The sequence below is a fragment of the Zootoca vivipara genome, chromosome 1 (genome assembly GCF_963506605.1).
Source record: "Zootoca vivipara chromosome 1, rZooViv1.1, whole genome shotgun sequence".
Taxonomy (NCBI): domain Eukaryota; kingdom Metazoa; phylum Chordata; class Lepidosauria; order Squamata; family Lacertidae; genus Zootoca; species Zootoca vivipara.
The window spans coordinates 122,598,361-122,614,037 of NC_083276.1; the positions used below are offsets into that span (position 1 = coordinate 122,598,361).

A 15,677-nucleotide genomic window follows, 5' to 3' on the forward strand; every position below is an offset into this window, starting at 1 on the left:
AGCAAGCATACTGTATGGAAATGCCTTAAATGCCATTGGATCCACCCAGGAGCTGATAGCTCAAATCACTCCATTATTTAAGCTGCCAGACAAGGGTTTGTTTTATCATATGTGGTGGTCTTATAGTAAGGTTAAAGTTTACTGGGAAATGATATACAATGAATTGAAAAAGATGTTCAAAATAACTTTTGTAAAAAAGAAAACCAGAAGCTTTTCTTTTGGGAATTATAGGGACAGAAATACCTAAATTGTATACAAATTTATTAATGTATGCTACTACAGCAGCAAGAATGCTACTTGCCCAAAAGTGGGAAGAAGCAGAAGTCCCAGCAAAGGAAGAATGGATACAAAAACTTACGGAATATGCAGAAATGGCAAAACTAACAGCTGCGAGCAGAGGGTCCCGTCCCTCCCAGCCTCCCTTCCTCCCTGGCTCACCGTAAGCGGCTCCTGCTTTGCTGCCTTACAGTGAGCCAGGGAGGGAGAGAGGGGGGCGGACGGGAGCCATGGCTCCCAAGAGGGCACAGCTTTGCCAGTGCCCCAGCAAAATGGCATGGGGGGATGACCAAAAAAATTATGCACCGGGTACCACCTGGGCTTGCTAGGCCTCTGCTGCAATGCCCCCCTAAGTGATCGAAGTATGTAAATGGAAGAGACCAGCCCATCAATTGTAATGCATCAAACTCTAATTTGATAAAGATCCATGGAGGTTAACTCAAACCAAATCTCTGATTCAATGCATTAACAAGATCCTGCCCACCTCAAGCCAAGAAAACAATTCACGGTCCGTAACGGTCTTAAGTTTCGCTTCATTATGAAACTCATCCATGAGGCAGTCCATTAGATTCATCAGCGATCGAACCAAGTTGGTATCTGACGTAGGAGACAGTTCCTAGGAGGACCAAAGGCATGTTCTCCGTAGTACATGAACTTAATTTAAAATGAACCAGTTCCATCAGCCTTACCATCAAAAATTAAACAACGCCTAACTCTAAGCACTATGGGCACAAGAGATCAAAAAACAAAGCACTTCGTTATCCTTAAGACAAAATAAAAAAAAATAACCTCAAAGCAAAAATAAAATAAAGAAATGCAAGCAATTTGTTATCCTCAGTCCCATTTCTTTAGATTTTTCTCTTTTGGCATAGTGTAAGAAATAGGATTGATAATAATAATAACTGCAATGCCAGCAACTGAATTGATTGAACTAAAGACCAATCTAATTCCACTGAAATGTTGGTTGTGAATGCCGACATAAGAATATGGACTGCAACTTTATACATATCTACTCAGAAGTAAGAACAATTGATTAAGATGGGACTGAAGCTGAAAACTTTCCCCAGAATGCAAACTTTTATTGTAAAGTGCAGACTTCTGCATGTAGCCTTTAAACAAAATACTTACTTTTTGTGCACTGTATCATGAAATCCGATACAATCTACAATCTGACTGGGAATTGCGTTCCAATCTACAAAGGAAGTTCAGGAACACGGGATCGAGGGCTTCCCTTCCTCTTATTCTGCTGCTTCCCCCCCAGGGAAAACTGCTCTTTAATGGTCAAACAGAGCAAAGGGCAATTCAGTTTTTCTCCAGATTGACGGTTGCTCCGATTTAGCACCAAAGAGCAGGATTTTCCTGGGAAAAGAGAGTGGCACCAAAGAGCAGGATTTTCCTGGGAAAAGACAGTGGCAAGGGGAAAACCACAGGACGAGCCCTGTCTCGGCCCGCTGCAAAGAATGCCCCAAACCATTTCCTCCCTCCCTTGGTTCCTCACCTAAACATCCACATTTTGTTGGGGGGGGGGGAGCTCTTGTGACCACGATTAAAGCATTCATGCTTCTGTACTGACACACTTCAGAAAGGCAATTTCCATTTCATTAATTCCGTGCTTAGCTCACCTTTGTACACTTTCTAATAAACTCAACAGAAAGCGGGACTATCCTGTCAAACAAGCCTGTTATAAACTCTTTATGTAGAGGTGTGACAGTGGGAGGCATCAGATGTAGCCAGGATAGCATCACGGGTCTCCAACCTAGCATCTGTGGCTCCATGTAGACCATGCCGCATCTAGAAACCTGCAAAAGGAGGATACCTTTACATATCTTAAGGCTATAGATTAGATAACCTAACCTAACGGAATGCTTACATCTTCATTAAACTTGTGAAAACTGAATGGCTCGGATAGTCTAGATCTGACAGAACAAAATGATTGTTGCCAATTATATAAATCACAAGTTGATGTTTTACACGCCAACAATTTCAGATTTATCCAGCAGCAGTGACGCAAGTTCTAGTTTGCGTTTGTGTGTACATCATAGCTTTCATTTTTTAAAAACTTCCTTTTTTAAAGAAAGAGGGAGAGAGAGACAACTCCTGAAAACAAAAATAATTTTCTATTAAAAAAACTGCAATTAAGGCTTCATTCGTTGTTCACTAATCCATTATACAAAATCATGGTTGTAGATACCAACCAAAAAAAAAGAAAGTCAAACTACAGTTTATAGGAAAACAAGAACTAGGCATGCCGATTCTGAATACATTCGCTCAGAAACGTCCCATTGATTTCAAGGACATTAGCTTCCATGCAAGAGCATTTAGGAATTGTTATTTTTAAAACAATACACCAAGAAAGTTTGCTATTGGCAGACTAATTGGATGGTGATTGTGCTAGTTATCAAAGACCTGCACAAGCCACCAGTTTGCTACCAGGCCAAGGTCAACATGTTCCTATTGATATATGCAGCCCTTAACAGTTCACTTACCCCAATAGGTTCCCCTTGGATCTGAGAAACTTTTACCTACAGATCCCACACAGTCTTCCTTAGGCATTTGTGAGGAGTTATTATTTTAGCATGGCAGCAGCACCTGTGGTTTGGAGCTCCCTACTTAATGGCATTAGGCAGGCACCTGTGGTATACCGTTTAACACACCTGCTGAAAACCTTTCTGTTTCAGCAGGCTTTTCCAATTACAGTGGTACCTTGGTTCTCAAATGCCTTGGCACTCAAACAACTTGGAACCCAAACACTGCAAACCCAGAAGTAAGTGTTCCGGTTTGCGAATGCTTTTCGGAAGCCGAACATGCTCCGTTTTGAGTGTTACGCTTCTGTTTTGAGTGTTACGCTGAGGTCTTTTGTTTTTGTGACTGTGTGGAACCCAGATCAGCTAGTGATTGGTTGATTGTGTGACTGCAGTACATTGATTATTGCTTTCATTTTATGGATCAATGGTCTTGTTAGATAGTAAAATCCATGTTAAATTGCTGTTTTAGGGGTTGTTTTCAAAAAGTCTGGAATGGATTAATCCATTTTGCATTACTTCCTATGGGAAAGCGCGCCTTGGTTTTGGAACGCTTTCATTTTGGAAAGGACTTCTGGAATGGATTAAGTTGGAGAACCAAGGTACCACTGGACATGAGTTGGTTACATCTCTTTTTCCATTTGTTATCGCATTTCGTTGTGGTTTATTTATTTTTAACATTTTAGATATAATTGTTATTAAATTGTCCTGTGAAAAGGCAAAGGGGTTTGGGGAAATGATATATAATGAATTGAAAAGTAGGTTTAAACTGATAGTTCCTTTTGGGGGGGGGGAATCTGAAGCCTTTTTTTGCTAGGAATAAGGGGGGCATATGTCTTGGAAAAGCTGACAAATTTATTTATCTATGAGACAACAGTAGCTAGAACTTTACATGCACAGAAGTGGAAAGAAGAAGAAATTCTAGCGAAGGAGGAATGGTCTATGAAACTGATGGAATATGCTGAAATGGCAAAATCAACTGCCAAACTAATAGGACATAATGACAAAGTGTTTAAGGAGGAATGGAGACAACTAATGGATTATCTCTCAATTTATCACCAATATATGAAGTCTCAGGCAGGATTTGAAATATAAGCAGTGGGTTTCTGAAAGATCTAATGATAACAGGGTTTAGATTTTTTTAAAAAGTGTTATAAAACTGCTAATAAAAAGGTGTAAAGAACAAACATCAGGAAAGGAGGGGTGGGAAGTCAAGAATTTTGTGCTGGAAAAAGAAATGTCGACAAATGTTTAGGAATATTTTTGGAGATTGAATAAAAACGATATAAAAATAATTGTCATTAAATGTTTCAGTGTGCTTTTATTTTATTTTTAGTGTTTTACTGTTTTTATTGCAGGTGAATTTGCCAGTGTAGATCAGGAAGTAAAGAAATGAGAAATTTAAAAAAAATTCCACCACTGTGGGCTTGTCACAATCCTAATGTCATCAAAAAGCAACCTTCCGACTGCACCAACTTACAGTAGCAGGAGAAGCAACTTCCAAGTCCATTGGTTCGAAAATAAGACTCATCTGTTGCGACATCTGAATGATCTCACCACTCATCAGACACAGTTTCTTGTTATCATCCAGCACGGTATTCATATTCTCAATCCACACGGCATCCACTGGCCCATCAAAAATAAGCCACTTCCTATCAGGTGTCTGGGAGGAGAGAACAAAGTTTTAGTACAAATAGTGTGAAGTGAAGTCTTCTTCTGTTTCTCTCACACAGGAGGGAATGTGCTGCAGCAAATGCCAGCATCTAAAAACAAAGAACTACTTTATTTAAATGCAGGCAGATGTAACCAATAACCAACTAGAATTCAGATAATTTATCGATTAAGATGTCTACAGTCGGTGACAACTCTAACCCTTCCCTACCATATGACCACTGAAGAGGCACAAACTCCACACAGGACCAGGGTCTTTTATGCCTTCAGGGCACAGCTGGGCCCCTTCTTTTATTCCAGACATTGTTTACATATAATTGAAAAGGACCCAAGGGTCATCTAGTCCAACCCCCCGCAATGAAGGAATTTCAGCTAAAGCATCCATGACAGATGGCCATCTAGCCCATGCTTTAAAACTATGTATATGCTGAAACATTTTAATCTTGTCGAATACTTACAGCTGAAGAAGCAAAGGCCCTAAAGCTCACAGCCAGAATGCCATCTGACCACTCATGGGAGACGGGATCAAATTGTCCGTACAGTTGCCCCATAGTTATAGCTTTGGGGTTGATAACAGTGATCTGAACTTTGTTTTCCTCCATCAGCCCCTGAGTACACATAGGGAATTGCATTGGATAAATCAGTGGTGCATTTAATTCATCGATACACATACACACCTATCTTATCCATGCCTATATTTATATCTACTGTATGTAGATCTACATGTTATCTTTCGATATATCAGGTAGACACACCTGTACACACACACACATAGTTGCCCTATACGGATGGATGGTTTGGCCATTCATGGCAACATAGGAAATGGAGGGGATTATGATCCTGTCTTCAACATGCATGTCATGTTCCTCTTGGCCAGAAGACAATACTTCATCAAGAAGTGTCAGGTCCTGCCGCAGTGCCATCTCCTTCACAGTCTCCCTTTTCTCCTGCCAGAAATGGGAGCAGTGGGAGGAGGACTTGGCGGGAGGGGAGAAAATAGCAAGTGCTCAAGGTATAGGCCTTCTTGCATGTACTGTATTGAGTGAGATGTGCTTGCTGTTATGGGCATCTTTTTTTCAATTACTTGCCGCTTCCTATCATTCTAGCTGCTTAGGCGAATGCCATTAGCAGCAGAGTATGGGCAGACAAGCCAAATTTCCTGAAGGAAATGAAAGATCAGGCCAGATGAGAGAAAAAGTTGACAAGGTGACACAATATGTCACTTTGCTGTTTTTAGGACACAATGCCTTCCGGAAGCATTTGTTTACTTTTTCACACAGGTCTCCCAAAGCAGCTGCCAAAACCCGATATGCAGATGTCTTTCCACCAAAGGGCTCTCCAACGATCATGAAACCATGCCGCACGATCATCATTTCAAAGATCTGCAAAATTTTCTCGGAAAAGAACGGCGTCATCTGTAAATTCATTTCTTCGCAGTTTGTCTTGATGGCTTCCAGGATGTCATTGTAATCTGGTTTTGGCAGCTTCACACCAGGAAACAAATCTGAAGTGATGCCCTGTCGAAATTGAATTACAAGGTATTTTAGCCATGACTATAGCAAGCAGTCTCTGGATCTTCTGTGAATTATCCCGTCCCCCCAAAAGGCCTTTTAAACTAGCAATGCAATCACATTTCTATAAAACATAGTGTCTATAAAACGGTGTCTCCCAAAAAAATTTACACATCACCTGGGATGACAGGCAAACTAATGCCAGTATACTGGAAGAGGACAAGCACTCAGGCCACTGTAATAATAACTACATGTACAAGACATTGCTGAAGAAAGAATATTCGAAACAAGGCCCTGTCCTGATCTGATACTGTATCTGACATACCTGACATACATGCCTCACCTGATAAATAAATCCACATATAGAAGAGACTTTTTGAAATCATTGCATCATTTGTATCACAAAAAGGACCTTATTATTACAGTGGCCTGAGTTCTTGTCCTCTTATCGTTTTTAAGTGTACTGGAAGAAGCAAAGATCACCATTGTCAAAGTGATGATTCTTCAACATCAACTTCATTGGCTGGTCATGTTGTGCAGATGCCTGATTATCATCTTCCAAAGCAACTATTCTATTCCGAACTTAAAAATGGAAAGCGTAATGCTGGTGGTCAACAAAAGAGGTTCAAAGACTCTCTCAAAGCAAATCTAAAAAAATGTAGTATAAACACTGACAACTGGGAAACACTGGCCTGTGAGTGCTCCAATTGGAGAACAGCCTTTACCAAAGGTGTCATGGGCTTTGAAGACGCTCAGGACAAAAGAAGTCAGGACGAAAGGGAGAAACGTGCTAAGAGGAAGGCACGCTTGACAAACCCTCACCATGATCAACTCCTGCCCAGAAACCCATGTCCCCACTGTGGAAGGCCGTGTGGATCCAGAATTGGCCTCCACAGTCACTTATGGACTCACTGTTAAGACCGTATTCATGGAAAACAAATCTTACTCAGCTACGAGTGATCGCCAAAGAAGATAAAACATAGCTGTCAGTCAAGAGTCGTAGTAAAGTGTTATTTACTCCATGCAATTAAAACCGGGTGGAGGCCACAACTCTGCCAGGCCTGCCCACATGATGTCCACACACTGGGGAAATGTTTGCAGTGAGGAAGCCTGCCAAACATGTCTAGGCTTGCCCCTCACCCTGCACACACACAACCAGTTCACAGGAAGTGACTAAATGTGTTTGGCAAGCCCTACGGCAGCAGCCTTGCCAACCCGTGGATATCGTGGGAGGCAGATGCAGATTGGCGATGGGAACAGGGTCAATGCACATGGCCTTGCAGTCTCTCTCTCTTTCCACATGGTGCTATCTTCTCCATCAATAGGAAAGGGAAAGAAAGAAGGAGAATATGTCACAGGAAAAGGATGAAAGCTTGTAGGAAACAAACAGAACAACATATGGAGAAAGGAGAGGGGGAACTGTTCCATCTGGCAAGTCAAAATGCTTGCCTGTACAGAACAATTGCCTTAGTACAGGCATAGGCAAACTCGGCCCTCCAGATGTTTTGGGACTACAACTCCACCATCTCTAGCTAACAAGGACTAGTGGTCAGGGATGATGGGAATTGTAGTCCCAAAACATCTGGAGGGCTGTGTTTGCCTATGCCTGCCTTAGTGCAACTCTGATGCCAGGTTCAATACCTGGCATTGCCAACTAATAGAATCCTGACTAGGGTGCAATTTTAGGGGACTATAGCTCAGTGGGAGAGCACAAAGGAAGTCGCAGTTGCACCCCAAATATCTCTAGCAGCAGGGCTGGGAAAGAGACCGTGGAGAGCAGCTGCCAGTCCAAGGTAAAGGTAAAGGGACTCCTGACCATTAGGTCCAGTCACGGACGACTCCGGGGTTGCGGTGTTCATCTCGCTTTACTGGTTGAGGGAGCCGGCATACAGCTTCCGGGTCATGTGGCCAGCATGACTAAGCCGCTTCTGGCAAACCAGAGCAGCGCACGGAAACGCCGTTTACCTTCCCGCAGGAGCAGTAACTATTTCTTTACTTGCACTTTGATGTGCTTTCGAACTCCTAGGTTGGCAGGAGCAGGGACAGAGCAATGGGAGCTCACCCCATTGCGGGGATTCAAACCGCCAACCTTCTGATCGGCAAGCCCTAGGCTCTGTGGTTTAACCCACAGCGCCACCCGCATCCCTTCCAGTCCAAGGAGGAGTGGTCAAATTAGGGGAAGAAAGCAATGGTGCCCACAGTAGGGAGGCCGACAGTAGGTGGAGCCAGAGCCAATGGCAGGTAGAGCAAGAGCTGAAACCAGTAACTGGTGGAGCCAATTCTGGTTTTGTCTCTGCCGTCTTCAAGGCAACCTTGAACTTTTTATCAACTGATGCTAAAACCACGACACATGCCTGGGAACTTTTTGCATTTTTCTCTTGACACCTGAACAGCACATGCAGATTAAAATGAATTCAGAGCAAACATTCCGAGAACGCAAAACATCAGCACTTTGTGGCATTCTAAAGACAAACTCTACTTGCCAGAGGTACGAAACAAAGAATAAGAAGACCTTAACGGCCTTGAAGATATATACACATAACCTGGGGGTTATTTTAGGTAAGTACCTAAACGGCTGTGAAAATATATGCACACAAACTGGGGGTTATTTTAGGTAAGTACCATTCATGAATGTTTGGGCTCATGGCTTTTTGTGGTCGACATCCACATTTTCCCCACTCTAGCTAAAATGTTTACTTCAGAGCTTGCATCCTGGGCTTCTGCACACAGATGGAACAGAATCATGATGCCTGCAACCAGCTGATGATACTTGCATGTGTGATGTTCCCATTCCCAAAGCTGGAGTTATACCAGCTATCTTGTCAGCTTTTGGGGATTTATTTCATTTTTTAATTATTATTTTTGGAATAACTGCATTGTTTTTGCACCTGCTGAAATCTATAGTGCTTGAAGATTTGGAGGGAAGAGGCAAAGCATAAACTCTGCATGTAGACATACCTGCCAAGTTCCTGCCGGAAAAATAAGGGATCGGCAGACCGGAAGTAGTGCTGCCGCCATTTTGGAACTGGGCGGAGCATGCTCAGAAGCGACTTTTGATGCTGCTCTGCCCAGTTCCAAAATGGCCGCCACACCGGAAGTCGCGCTGTGGCCATTTTGGAACTGGGCAGAGCAGCATCGAAAGTCGCTTCTGAGCATGCTCCGCCCAGTTCCAAAATGGCCGCCACGCCAGAAATTGCTTCTGCGCATGTCCAGATACTCCAGACATGCGCAGAAGGAGCCTCCCCTGGCCGTTAAGTAAACCGGGGGGAAACAAAAAAATCCGTTTTTCCAGCTGCGAACGGCTGGAAAAATGGGGGTTTCCCGGGGAATACGGGAGACTTGGCAGCTATGCATGTAGACAGTCCAATCCCCAGCATCTCCAGCTAGGACTGGCAGACACCCTGTCTCAATTTCTACACCGCTTAGAACAGGCATCCCCAAACTTCGGCCCTCCAGATGTTTTGGACTACAATCCCCATCATTCCTGACCACTGGTCCTGTTAGCTAGGGATCATGGGAGTTGTAGGCCAAAACATCTGGAGGGCCGCAGTTTGGGGATGCCTGGCTTAGAAATTCTGGATGTTAAGCAGCATATAAATACCTAAAACCCAATAAGCATTATAAAACCACTGCCAGTCATTGTAGACAATACCGTGCTGGATGGATCAATGATCTGACTTGATTATAAGGTGTTTTCCTATGTTTCTAGATTTGTCTATAGTTTTAGGTTGCCCTGTAGCAATACACTCATAAATCTCATCCGTGTATATGGGTTTTGGTATCTCTTGAACTTGAATAATGTAATCAAAGATCCTTACATCAAAAAGTGGTAGATCGTGGGATAAAAACTTAGGCAAATTTACATCTATAATGGATCTAAGTAGCAAAATTTCTTCATTTTCATCTGGATATTTCAGCTGCAAAAAAGGACAAAAATTAATTTGAGAGTTAAAACTTTAGTTTCAAATTACCAATAACATAAAATAAATCATATGTCAATGTTTTACACGTTATCACCCTCTCCTTTACCTGTGCCCAATTTGCAGTTTTTAGGGCAACTGACAAGCTCCAGACAGTTGTGAACAATCTAAACTTCCAGAGCATCTTTATAAAACAAAACTCTGATCTTATTATGCTGCCAGACGAAGTTCACATCTAAAGGTCTATTGGGAAATGTTACTACACAAAAATTGTGGGCCCCCAGGCACCCAGGGCCCCCTAGAGTTGGCAACAGCAGCAGCGTATACACACAAAAGACCCTGTACTCGATTCAGCTCAAGCAGGAAGCACAGATTTTGCTTCTAGAGAAACACCAGATTCTAAATCAAGACCATGAAAAAGGGGCACAGGTTTCCTACCTTCAGATTTCCAGCTGCCGTGAGCACCGACTTCACGGCTCTCATTCCGTAATCATAGTGGTGCTGGGAAGACAACTGCTCCGAACACAGGCGATAGGTAGCTACAATTTTCACCGACAGAGGCCGAGCGGTAACAAACCCACAGGAGTACAGGACAATTTCAGCAATCATGGCGTAATCAGGTACCATCATTGCCACGGTTCGAAACAGGGCCTATTAAGCAAGCATTGACAGGCAGGTTAACTGCAGAGCTCTACACAGTCGCTCGACAGGTGGTCAGCTTCATACTGGGATGGGAGGCTAAATTTCATTATCTTTATGCAAACTGTTCCCCAGATTGGTAAAGACAGTTACTGCCCAAACAGTCCCCCAAAATAAGAAATACTAAATAAAACTAGGGGGTGAAATCCTAAAAGCTTTCAAATACCCGGAGGGCACTAAGATAAAGGGGACCCCTGACTGTTAAGTCCAGTCGGAACAACTCTGGGGTTGCGGCGCTCATCTCGCTTTACTAGCCGAGGGAGCCGGTGTTTGTCCCAAGACAGCTTCCAGGTCATGTGGCCAGCATGACTAAGCTGCTTCTGCCAAACCAGAGCAGCGCACGGAAACGCCGTTTACCTTCCCGCCGGAGCGGTACCTATTTATCTACTTGCAGTTTGATGTGCTTTCAAACTGCTAGGTGGGCAGGAGCTGGGACCGAGCAACGGGAGCTCACCCCGTCACAGGGATTCGAACCGCTGACCTTCTGATCAGCAAGCCCTAGGCTCAGTGGTTTAACCCACAGAGCCACCTAAACATTTGCGATTCTTTGCACTTTTGTCCATTTATTGTATTTATTTTTCCCGATTTCAACTATAAAATGGGATCCCTTCCAACTCTAACATTCCATTGTTCTTTCATGAAACAATTTGAAAAGAGCAAAAAGGGCACCTAGAGACAGTGGCGAATGATGCTGCTTGGCTGCCCAGGGTGGCTCCCCCTGGGGGTGGGCCATCGCTCCGCAGCGCGCATGCGTCCTGAAGCATGTATCGTGACGCCACGATGCATGACGCGCATGCCAGGACGGACTGTGCATGTCCACACATGCACAGTCCATCTGGGTTGGCGCTCGGTGGCATGGACCAGGGGCGCTGCCCCCACCAGAGTGGAGCTAGGGGCGGCCCGCCCCCTTTGCCCCTCCCGTGCTACGCGCCTGCCTAGAGAAGCCTGTCCCTCGATGTTAGCTGGGGCTTACTCATTCATTCAGCCTTTATTGACATAATTTAGACAATAAAATTATTAAATACCATCCATAAAACATTGGTAATCCGGACATATTAAACACATAAAAGCCACAATAGCCACAATTAAGTAAAATTAAGTAGTTTTAATTTTGACTTTAAAGATCTCGGATGAATATCCTGAGACCATCTCCGTAGTTTCAGGAATACCATTCCTCAGAAGATATCGGATTACAATTCTTTGCAAGGAGATAATTTAAGGTTCAAAGAAGTTGTCAGTAGGTCTCTCTGAAGAGTGTCGAAGAGAGAGTAGTCCAAAATTATGTGATATATATTGTACCTGATGCATTCATACTACAAGTCTATTCTGGTAGGGAGTTTTTTTGGAACCTAGTTAGATCGTGCTACTGCTACTGGGTACCTTAAGGTTGTCCGGGAGTTCTGATCGCCCAGCATAGCCGGGATTCATGGTTATGAAGACGGCACATGTGGGGTTAAGTTTCAGCTCAGTGCCTTCAAACACCAGCAAGTCACAGCCAGAGTTGATGCCTACGGACAGAGGGAAACAGGCATCATTTTAATTGCGGCTGGAATGGGTTTTATCTTAACACGGCAGAGATAACAAAACAAAAAAGAGTACCTCTCTGGATAGTAAGAATTTGCTGAGCCACAACAGAAAGTACTTCCAAGTCAATTCTGTTAAATTCATCGAAACAGGCCCAGGCTCCACAGGAAAGCAAACCCTAGAGGGGGGGGGAAATAAATTTTAAAAATTCACGGTTCAGGTCCAGTACGTATCTATTTTCAGTTTTAAAATAATGAGAAGTTTAAGAATAATGAGAAACTCCCTTGAGAAGAAAGCAGTAGGTGTTTCATTCATTCTCGTCCGATTCTTTAGAACTTGTTCAAACACAAATACCGGTATTTGTACAAAGAACCCATGCTTCCTACGAGAGCATTTTTTGTTGTTGCCGTTAAAGTGCTTTACAGTGGAACCTCGGTTTATGAACACCTCGGTTTATGAATTTTCGGTTTACGAACGCCGTGGACCCATCTGGAACGGATTAATTCACTTTCCATTACTTTTAATGGGAAAGTTCGCTTCAGTTTATGAACGCTTCAGTTTATGAACAGACGTCCGGAACCAATTACACCCATGCTTCGGGTTAAGTACGCTTCAGGTTGAGTACTCTGCGGACCCGTCTGGAACAGATTAATCCACTTTCCATTACTTTCAATGGGAAAGTTCGCTTCAGTTTATGAACGGTTACTCCGCGGACTGTCTGGAACGGATTAATCCACTTTCCATTACTTTCAATGGGAAAGTTCGCTTCAGTTTATGAACGCTTCAGTTTATGAACAGACTTCCGGAACCAATTGTGTTCATAAACCGAGGTACCACTGTAGTTCTTAATGCTAAATGTTTGCCGATATTCATTTGCACCTTAAAGAATTTCCCCAGAGCGAGGTAATCCAGTCCATCAGAGCAATTGAAAACCACACATTGCTTGGCGACAGCCTTTGCTAAGTCCTTTGTCGTCTCGGTTTTGCCAGTTCCTGCAGGGCCTTCGGGGGCACCGCCAAGGTGAAGGTGGAGGGCACCAAACAGAGTTCTGAAATTAGAGGCAGGAGAATTTAAAAAGAAAAAGGCACACAAGTTACGGAAATGTCTGTCACATTATTTCTGGTTTTTATTTTTATTTTGTGTATAATTTTTATTAAGTTTTCTATTTTACAGTTTTGAATATTCATCAGACAACCTTAAAATGTCAATGACTTCCCCTCTTCTCTTTCCATGGTTCAATTTGCATATCATAAATCCCTGCATATTTTACACCATTCAGTATTCCATTATTACATTCATCAAAACTTGTTTGCACTGTTGAATTTATCTTAATGCTGCCAACGTTTTCAAGTGTACAGTTTCCCCCCATATATTCAATAAACATTTTCCAATCTTCTTTAAATGTTCTTCTTGTTCTCTTATTTTATATTCAGGTAGGTAGCCATGTCTGATGCAGTCAAAATAAATAAAAAAATTGTCCAGCAGTACCCTAGAGACCAACTAAGGTGCTACTGGACAATTTTCTTATTTTATATGTTAGGTCTGCAACCTGCACATATTCCATTAGTTTTAAGTTGTCGTTCTTCTTTAATTGGGACCTCACTCGTTTTCCATTTTGGGTCTAACAAAACACAGGCCGCAGTAGTGGCATATATTAATAGCCTTTTTTGACAACTGAATTATCCCCAATGAAAAGGACTCTGGTCCTTTCCTTCAAAGAATAGCATGCTGTAAACTTCAGATTGTTCTTCCAAAGTTCCCCCCAAAGATTAAAATCTATGTTATATCCTGTATCTATTGCCCTATGTGTCATAAGAGGCTTTGTCAAGCTCATCTTTTGTTTCCCAGTCTAATAACAGATTGTACATTTTAGATAAAAGTTTTTCTTTGTTTTGTAGAAGTTCTTTTTCAAATTGTGAACTTTGGTCTGAAAAAAACCACACATTATTTTGGTTTTTATATCAGGTGTCCCGGTCCTAAACATTTATCCCAGAATATATGTTTATTTTACCAAAATATACCATGGGCCAGTGCAGAGAGAGACTTGCCACTTTGATCTGTGATCTGGTAAGCTTTATGTTTGAATTACTCCAAGACATTCTTAGTGGGGCCACCGTGGACTCACTGTTGAGTGGCACAGCCAGTTGGCATCATATAACACCAGTCCGGAAGAAGCTGGACTGGTTGTCTATACACTTCCATTCTCAATTCAAGCTTGGGCGTAGAAGGCTAAGCTGACATATAAAACCCTGAAAAACCTGGGGACAGAACTACCCAAAACTGTATAGAAACTTATTCATGTACGCTACTACAGTGGCAAGAATGACCGCTCCACACATCAATGGGGGGGCGAATTTTGCGTGGTCGCACGCAGCCCCCTGATCCCAGAGGGCGACTCCCTGGTAGTTCGGGGCTGGCACCGCCTTCCCAAGTAGAATGCCAGGGGTCTCCGCCTACCCAAACCTAGCGTCCAATCCTGCCTGGGGAGGTGTTGCCAGGGGGTGGCCAGGTAAGGGGAGGGACTGTCCGGCTCACACAAGAGAATATGAATCTTACCTCCAAGCACCAGTTGGTTCCAGAGCTTCTCCCACCCTCCACACCCTCATTCAAGCTCTTTTGCAGGTTAACCTTTTCTCTACAGGTTCACAGGCGCTGCTACGTCAAGGCTGCTGTTGAAGGGTCGGAAAGGAATTTCCCTGCATTGGCAGGTTTCTCCTTTCCCGTAGCAATACGTCACAACTTTGGCGGTGTCAGGCCTTGGGCGGAATTCTTTGGCGATTTTCCTAGAGGGAGGGACGTGAGGTGGAGACCTCACCCCCTTTGCGGCAACAAGATCAGGGTATTGGGGGAAGCCTTGACCGTGCCAATAGGCGTCATCACTTCCCCCTTCCAGCGGCGGCGAACAGGGGGTGGGCTCTCTCTGCTTGAACATATGTTCTTCAGAGCCAGCCCCAATCCCCATACATGTGGATAACCCCAAAGCCTCCCAGAACCCCGGCTGCAAACTGGGAAGGATAACGCCCAATGCCTGAGCCAAGGTCTCCCTACATCTGAATCTTCAAGTTGTGGTCAATTTGAATCCCATAGCACGTTGTCCTGCGTCTATATTCTGCTCAGGGGGTCGCCTGGGTGTTTGGGGGACTCTGCCTGTCCACGCAATATTACTCGCCCCAAAATGGAAAGAAGTAGAAGTTCTAGCAAAGGAAGAATGGATACAAAAACTTATGGAATATGGAGAAATGGCGAAACTTACTGGAAGAGTAAGTAATCAAGATAAGCAAACTTTTTTTAAATAAAAGAATTGAAATGGTTTATTGAATTATTACAGATAAATTGTAAACAGAGAAGAACACTGGCAGGATTACTGTAATAACCTGCAGCTTGATAAGAGTATATATTTAAAGTATATGCATAAATGAGCAAATGAAGTTAATTTGGATTTGCAGAAGATACTAAAAATAAATAGGAACCACAGAAAGAGGAACCACAGAAAGAGGGGGAAGGAAGTCAAGATAGGAAATGTTAAAATGATTGTAAAATTAGTGAAATGTATA

At 43.2% G+C, this 15,677-nt stretch overlaps 1 protein-coding gene across 2 annotated transcripts in view; it reads right to left on the reverse strand.

Annotated features, from left to right (window-relative positions):
- The window catches only part of DNAH7 (dynein axonemal heavy chain 7), a 129,826-nt gene that overhangs the window by 66,535 nt on the left and 47,614 nt on the right, over positions 1-15,677 (reverse strand). For both annotated transcript variants that reach the window (XM_060281450.1, XM_060281453.1), the window contains 10 exons: positions 13,003-13,171; positions 12,199-12,301; positions 11,980-12,107; positions 10,339-10,551; positions 9,799-9,897; positions 5,738-5,986; positions 4,928-5,077; positions 4,279-4,461; positions 1,899-2,075; positions 761-892 (listed from right to left, as the gene is read on the reverse strand). In XM_060281450.1, the coding sequence (XP_060137433.1) occupies positions 761-892; positions 1,899-2,075; positions 4,279-4,461; positions 4,928-5,077; positions 5,738-5,986; positions 9,799-9,897; positions 10,339-10,551; positions 11,980-12,107; positions 12,199-12,301; positions 13,003-13,171 (1,603 nt within the window). The remainder of the gene's footprint in view (positions 1-760; positions 893-1,898; positions 2,076-4,278; positions 4,462-4,927; positions 5,078-5,737; positions 5,987-9,798; positions 9,898-10,338; positions 10,552-11,979; positions 12,108-12,198; positions 12,302-13,002; positions 13,172-15,677) is intronic.